General features: G+C 30.4%; 1 protein-coding gene across 1 annotated transcript in view; it reads left to right on the top strand.

The window, feature by feature from the left end:
• Window positions 1-4,103, top strand: part of LOC106460252 (MAM and LDL-receptor class A domain-containing protein 1-like) — a 41,449-nt gene extending 37,346 nt beyond the window's left edge. The window contains exons 19-20 of the mRNA XM_022386925.1: window positions 701-862; window positions 3,352-4,103. Coding sequence (XP_022242633.1) covers window positions 701-862; window positions 3,352-3,611 — 422 coding nt within the window. The 3' untranslated portion in view covers window positions 3,612-4,103. The remainder of the gene's footprint in view (window positions 1-700; window positions 863-3,351) is intronic.
• The last annotated feature ends 4,681 nt before the right edge of the window (window positions 4,104-8,784 follow it).

Below are 8,784 nucleotides of genomic sequence, written 5' to 3'. Positions count from 1 at the left end.
ATGATAGTTCTAGAAACGTTGCGTCATAGTAGTCATGTGACTTGCTGACGCAACAATATTATCTAAAGATCATATTAAAAAGGGCACATTTGTAAAACTGTTTTAAAGTTTTGAAAACCATGTCAAATAATCAAAAAATGAGAAAGTTTCAAAAATAAAATTAATAACTTTTAAATGGAGCTTAGTAAGTTAGAAAATAATAATAATGATTGAAATATGATATGATTATATACAGATTTCAGTTACAAATATAGTTGTAACAAACCCAATGCAAACATCTTTTTAAACAGTATCAGGTTTTAGGCACCCTTACCTTTTACAAAGGATAAATAACTGTTACAAAAATTCTTTATAACTAAGTAGAAATACCATGTTTAAAAAGAGAATATGAGTATTTTAAGACTAAATCTATCTGATATTGTTATGATTATGTTTCTGTTTATTTGTCTTTTTTTAGCTTTAAAGACTTTGTATAGTTTATTTGATTAATGTACATTCACATATATAACATTTCTAAACACATTATAATTTTAAGAAATGCAAGACGCTGGTAAAAACCTTGAATTTTTGTCTTTGTATCATTTTTTTAACGCATATATGCTTGCAAAATAAATATGTAAATTAAAAATATTTATTCTTCTGATTATTATATGGACAGTGTGATTGCTGATGTTATACTGAATCCATTATTAATCTCTAGGCAATGAAAACCTGTTCATGCTGACCAATCAGGAATCTGTTGAACTTTTGGTTACTCTCTCAATTAATAATATTACGGTTCAGGCAAAGTACTTGACATTCTTTATTGACAGAGAAGTTGAGAACTACAGACTACATGTCAGTGGTTACAGTGGAACAGCTGGTATGTTATATTGAACATAAACTGTTAATTTTTATAGCTTTCTTTAATACTGTACAGTGTTCTGTATGGGTATGGAAATCGTTGAAAAGTATTGAATTTAGTATACCTGCTTTCCAGGCCTTGAAAATCAGGGAACTACACTATCTCTACTGATTAGAATGGAATTTGCTGCTTGTATTTTTTTTACCATATAATGTATATCTAATAATGAGGACGTTTTCAGCCATCATAAAAAAATCTTCAAACTTAGTACAGGTAGCATAATATCAGAGTAAAACTATAAAACAGGGAAATGCTCACATTTCACCAGAATATATTAAAATAGTGTGTTACGATTATTTTTAATAAGAGTTTTGTCGGATTTTTTACTCTTTCTAGTTGTGTCCATAAATATGTAGAGTGGAAAAAAATTCGTTCTTCGTTTTTAAGTTTGGGTAGTTAAAAGTTATAATTTAAAGTGATTTGTTATCATTCTCACTGGATGAAAGTACAAGTAGGACTATCTATATGTAGGACTACACTTGGTACATTTTGACCTGTTAGTCAAGTTTCTCCAAAAATAAACTCCTTTCTGATATTGATTATATTTCTATGATACCATTTATGTTTTTTTTTCTATAATTGTTTTTCTTAAAGGTACCTTTCAGTTGATCCTCTCCCTATTTCAAAAGTTTTGTTAGTTCTACCATTGTACTTTTTCTGGATTCATTAAGATTAATTTGAATTCTTCATTCAAACTTTTTCACTTTGTGGTTAAAAATAAGCACAGTTGGATCTAAGTTTTGTTAAGAATAATATGATGGTAGCTTGCTAACATGAATATCTGTAAGTAACTGTTAGGAATTCAGTGATAATCAGGAAAAGGTTTATCAGGTTAGTAGCAACCTGAGAAAAAAAATTCAGATATTTCAGTGTATCTTAAGTGTGCATGCTACTTGTCACTTTCTATTATAACAAATAAACGCATCTATAGTATGGCAATATCTTTAGACAAATGAAAATGTTGAATTTGGTGAAACTAATTTGTTGTAGTGGGAGTAGCAAATCAAAGAATATATTAGGCCTTTACTTCATCCTTTCTTTACTGAAAATCCTATTTCAATGAAAAAAAACAAAGAAATTAACTAATAAATAACCAGTTAGACCTCTAAATAATAATAATGGATAATTAATTGTGATGGTATATCATATGTTATCAAACACCTAAAACATTTGAGGTGATTAATGGTGAGTAAAGGCCTGTACATCTAAACCAAAATAAATTTTCGTTGGTGTGCTGACTTTTATTTAACCAAAATATTGACACACGTTTTTCCAATTTCATTCATACACCATCTATACAAGAATTGTTTAACTACTTGCATATCCCTATGTTAAATTATTGGTAGAATTTACGTAAAGAATGAATCATTATCTCATAGGTAATATATACTGTGTCTAAAGTCTTATATCTGTTAAAACAAAACTTGTTTAAAATAATAAAACTTAGTGCATTATCGAAAAGTCCTTTACTCCTCAACTGAACCAGTGAAGCAATATTCACATACATTGTATACATTAGAATTATGTAGCCAGCTATCAGTATATATATAACCAATGAAAAGACCCAAAGATTATGAAGTTTTTCAGATTAAACTAAAATTTAATTATAATAAAAATGTTTTACCTATTCTTTATTTATTATAGTATTGACACATGACATAAAAATATTTTAAAACAAATTAATTAATGTGTTATTTTAAATTTTGGTTTTTGTGGAACTTTTCACTCTTTCAAGTTGAATTCTTGATTATATGGAGTACAAAAAAAGTTATTTTACCATTTAGTGTTATTTGTTATTTTTATCGCTAGATGGCAACATAGACAGTACTATCAAAACTTAGTATTATATGAAATCAATGTTTGGGGCTGTGGTTTCTATCATTCAGGGATATCCAATGTACTAAGAACCAGTGTATTTAACATCTATTTCTAAAGGTCAATATACTTATCACTTGGGGAATTAAAATTATGTAAAGTCATTTACACTCACAGCTGGGCGTGGCCTGGTGTTTAGCATGTCAAGCTGTGGATCAAAGAGACATTATGCTCTGCACTTTCAGCTGTAGGTATATTATAAAAGTGACAGTCAGTTCCATTATTAACTTCAAAGAACCAGACAAAGCCCTTCTGGTTGCAGGTACTGCTAGTTAGCTGCCTTCCCTCTGGTCAGTAGTTCAAAATTATGACCTGAATTTTAAAGGGCTTTGACCTAGACATTTATCCCCACATGTGCGTTAGGTCCCATTCAAGTTGAAAATATCAGTTCCATTTATACTGAAAGATTAAGATATTGCTAAATAAGTTGCATATTTGGTTTCAAGAGATTGGAAGATATAAATAACTTTAAAAAATGGTGATATTCCACAGTTAACAAAAAATATTCTTAGTTAGAGCTTGTTCATGAAACAAACAAAATCCAATAAGTTCCATTTCTTTGTTCTATCTAGGTGACAGTTTATCTTTCCACAACAATAAGTACTTCTCCACAAAAGACTCTGACAATGATGGTTGGAGAGAACACTGCGCCCAGAAGTATGAGTCGGGATGGTGGTTTTCATCCTGTCTTGAAGCCAATTTGAATGGTCGTTACTATACGAATGAAACTCCAGGAGATCAACAAGGCATCATTTGGCAAAATTTCAGTGGAGTTAAGCTGTCACTGATGTCTGCATCCATGATGATCAGACCTGTGGACTTCCAAATTTAACTTTCATGACTTCTTTACTAAAACCAAATCCAACATTGATGAAGAAATCACTAGAATGACAATAGTTCTTTCACAACAACCATGATTTTTTAAAATGTTTAGTACAGCTTTTCCAGATGACACAATTTCCTTGTTGATTTTTGATGAATTATTAACACTTGTATCCATAAGACATATTATTGTATTTTTTAGGCTTTTGATGATATTGGAGTGAATGATCAGGATGCAGTTCTTAAAAAGAAAATGAGGTAATTATAACTGATGGATCATTGAAGTATCGTAGAGTCAATAGACACTATATGTAGGGATGGCCAAGGTACTCATTAGGCATAATACAAATATGCACGCTAAAAATCAACAATGACAGAGAATTTTACTTTAAAAGATGATTACCACTCACTTTCATTTGTTTCTCTTCCCAACAAGACAAGAAACCATCGCTAAGATACTAAACCAGAAAGTGACCAACCTTCCAAATTGTTCATCTTTTTTCTTGTTTCAGTCGAGATAACTCTACAACTACCTTATCACTAACGTCAATTTAAACTTAAATCTACTCCGTGTGTTTTCGTGGGCAGTGCACGATGTCATTGCTTAGTCGTAATAACTAGTAGTAATTTTTAGAAAATCATAATTTTAGTGTAAATGATGTTACCATTACCCCTTGAAGTTAGCTTTCTTACAGAAATATGGTGTTCCTTTAAAAAGCTTAAGTACCCGGTGAAATAGGAACTACCAACCAATAATAGATGACCAATAGATGAGTGTAACATGTAGAATACTCAGTGATTTGTACACTGTACAATGGTTGTCTTTAGGGAGCCAACCCCTATATTATATATGAAGTGAAGGAGTGAAAAAAATCAATACACACAATATTAAATTTTATTACACACATTCATAGAATACACTAGCTTTCAGTCAGGGGGAAAAAACGTCATGAAACAGGTAATACACATTTTGTAAATGTCAAATATAGGGATGATACAGCTATAAATAGATCATCCCTACTTGACTTCCAATATTAAAATTCAATGTTACACTGTAAAATGGATACTTGACTTTAATATTACTGCAGTTGGAAGTTATATATTCTTGACTGTTAGTATGCAATTTGTTTATCATAATATCCTTGTCATGTCAGGTAACTAAGAGCCTAGGACTTGCATACAAGGAAAACCAAGTTGAGTCAAAACATGTATTGATTATTACAGACTCTCGCTATGAGGTCAGTCGAATAACAGTAATCTCTCCTAGTTATCATAGAGCACCCCCACTTTTACATACTTGACATATATAGCAACTGTAAATTATATTAATTTTCTGGAGAGAGCATGCCCTCAGACCCCCTAGATTAAGCTGTTTTTTAGCAGCTTCCTATACTTTCATCTCTCATTGTAAAATCTACATGTCTATTCAAGCTTTGTAGCTCCTTCCTATACCACTGATAGAGTCGGTAGACTCTATATGTAAGGATGGCCAAGGTACTGAATAGGCATAATACAAATATGCACGCTAAAAAATCAACAATGACAGAGTTTTACTTTAAAAGATGATTGCCACTCTCTTTCATTTGTTTCTCTACCCAACAAGCTCAAAAACTAGAGAAAGAATCCATTGCTAAGATACTAAACCAGAAAGTGACCAACCTACCGAACTGTTCATCTTTCTTCTTCTTGTTTCAGTCAAGATAACTCTACAACTTCTTTATCACTAATGTGAGTTTAAACCTAAACCCACTCTATGTGTTTCTGGGCAGTGCACAATGTCATCTCTTGATTGTAATAACTAGTAGTAATTTAGAAAAAAAAATCATAATTCTAGTGTAATTGATGATGTTAGCATTACCCCTTAAAATTATCTTTCTTACAGAAATTTGATGTTCCTTAAAAAACTTAAGTACAAGGTGAAACAGGAATTACCAGCCAATAATAGATGAACATTAGATGACTTTAACATGTAGAATACTCAATGCTTTGTACATTATACAATCTGTGTCTTTAGGAAGCTAACCCATATATTATGTATGAAGTGAAAGAGTAAAAAAAGAATCAATTTTATCACACACATTCATAGAATACACTAACTTTCTGTCATGAATAAATGTCATAAAACAAGTAATAAAAAAACAGGGATGATCTATGTTTAGCTGTATCATCCCTATAATCTTGCTTGCATCTTTTTTGGCACTGCCATCCCTACATCATTTTACATTTACAAAATGTTTTTTATGACTTGTATTTTTTGTTACACTATGTATAGGCTTGAATTATTGGGTATTAAAAGTAATGAGAAACATTTTCATGGCTAGTAGAATTGTTAATAAAGTTCTGTTTGTGGAAATATTTTTTTTTGTTTAAGATATAAAGTTTTTAAAGTTTGCATACAATTACATATCTGTGTGTAAATAAACAACTGTAGACAAAATGAATAGACAAAACATCATACTAAGTGCTTAATAACTGATACATCAGGAGACAACATTATAAAATTTATATTTTTTTCACTACAGTAATAGAAGGATGCGTTTCATGGAATAGCAGAAAATATATATAAGTGTATCATCTAACTTTCAATCCACAGTTTTAACAAGATGTTGTATAATATATAGTTTGCAGTCAGAAATTATGTAAATCAGATTTAAAAAAAGCCCCTAACACTATCCCTGACCCTTGAATAAAACTGCCCACTCCCCTTTTGTTCTGAGCATTTAATATTTTATCAAAATCCCTGTCAGAAAAATAGCATTTTATCTAAGCTGTACATGAACTATTAAATTTTCATCAAGCATTTGAACCATAACACACTAGTTGGTGATGAAAAGTATTTATATACTAAACCATAACACACTAGTTGGTGATGAAAAGTATTTATATACTAAACCATAACACACTAGTTGGTGATGAAAAGTATTTATATACTAAACTATAACACACTAGTTTGTGATGAAAAGTATTTATATACTATCTCTTTCAGTAAAATTCAGCTTTTAAAATGTTAATATGTAAGCAGAAAAGCTTTTCTTTATATCTTAACAAAGTTATGTTTTGTTGATTTTTCAAAAATCAGTTTTCTTTTAGAGTGTATAAATCATTGAATTGTTACAGGTCATGTTTCTTGTGTTGTTTAATTATGATTTGTAGAACCCAAAATGTTGAAAATTGTTGTTTAAAAATTTGGCAATAAATATAAATGTTTTGCAACTAATCATTTGATTTGTTTTCTCTGATTTTGTTCTGTTTAATGCTGTTTGTTTTACACAATTATTACAAGATAACATATGTATTTGGGGCTTCATTATTCAGTTTCAGCTCAGCAGTACATATAATTAATTCAATGTAACTTGTATTTAGGGCTTCATTATTCAGTTTCAGCAGTAAACTTAATTATTACCCTGTAACTTGTACTTAGGGCTGCAATATTCAGTATGAGCAGTACATTTAATTATTATCATGTAACTTGTATTTAGAGCTGCAGTATTCATTTTCAGCAGTACATTTAATTATTACAAGTTTGAACAATTGAAAATAAGGAGAACAAGACTACCAAACAAATTGTCAGATTACCACCACAGAAATCTAATAATGTACACCCCAAAACAGCCAATATCAACAACAATTTACCAGCCAAATATCAACACTACAAGCTCAAGTTAAAAACAAACTGTGAACCAAAAATATCCAAACACACTACAAGCTCAAGTTGAAAACAAACTATCAATCAAAAATATCCAATATCAACACTATAAGCTCAAGTTGAAAACAAACTATCAACCAAAAATAGCCAATATCAACACTACAAGCTCAAGTTGAAAACAAACCATCAACTAAAAACAGCCAATACCAACACTACGAGATCATATTGAAAACAAACTATCAAACAAAAATAGCCAAACACACTACAAGCTCATGCTAAAAACAAACCTTCAACCAAAAATAGCCAATATCAACACTACAAGCTCAAGTTGAAAATAAATTATCAACCAAATATCTCCAATATGAACACTACAAGCTCATCTTGAAAACAAACTATCAACCAAAAATAGTCAATATCAACACCACAAGCTCATGTTGAAAACAAATTATCAACCAAAATTAGCCAATATCAACACTTCAAGCTCAAGTTGAAAACAAACTATCAACCAAAAATAGTCAATATCAACACTACAAGCTCAACCTGAAAACAAACTATCAACCAAAAATAGTCAATATCAACACTACAAGCTCAATCTTAAAACAAACTATCAACCAAAAATTGCCAATATCAACACTACAAGCTCAACCTCGAAACAAACCACCAACTAAAAAAGCCAATATCAACACTAAAAGCTCAATCTGAAAATAAACTATCAACTAACAACAGCCAATACCAACACTACAAGCTCACATTTGCTGTTGTTAGTTACATCTACACACAATTATTGATGTTAGTTACTTACATCTACACAATTACTGTTGCTAGTTACTTACATCTACACACATTTACTGTTTTCAGTTACTTACATCTACACACAATTAGTGATGTTAGATACTTACATCTATGCACATTTATTGTTTTTAGTTACTTACATCTACACACATTTACTGTTGCTAGTTACTTACATCTACTCACATTTACTGTTTTTAGTTACTTACATCTACACAAAATTACTCATGTTAGTTACTTACATCTACACAAAATTACTCATGTTAGTTACTTACATCTACACAAAATTACTCATGTTAGTTACTTACATCTACACACATTTACTGTTGTTAGATACTTATATCTACACACTTACTGTTGTTAGTTACATCGACACACATTTACTGGTTTTAGTTACTCACATTTACTGTTGTTAGTTGCTTACATCTACACACAATTATTGATGTTAGTCACTTACATCTACACAATTACTGTTGCTAGTTACTTACATCTACACACTTACTGTTGTTAGTATCTTACATACACACACAATTATTATTGTTAGTTGCTTACATCTACACACAATTACTGATGTTAGTTACTTACATCTACACACTGTTGTTAGTTACTTACATCTACACACATTTACTGTTTTTAGTATCTTACATACACACACAATTACTGTTGTTAGTTACTTACATCTACACACACTTACTGTTGTTAGTTACTTACATCTACACACAGTTACTCATGTTAGTTACTTACTTAC

The sequence above is a fragment of the Limulus polyphemus genome, unplaced genomic scaffold (assembly GCF_000517525.1).
Source record: "Limulus polyphemus unplaced genomic scaffold, Limulus_polyphemus-2.1.2 Scaffold736, whole genome shotgun sequence".
Classification (NCBI taxonomy): Eukaryota; Metazoa; Arthropoda; class Merostomata; order Xiphosura; family Limulidae; genus Limulus; species Limulus polyphemus.
This window is presented reverse-complemented; position numbering and strand designations above follow the sequence as displayed.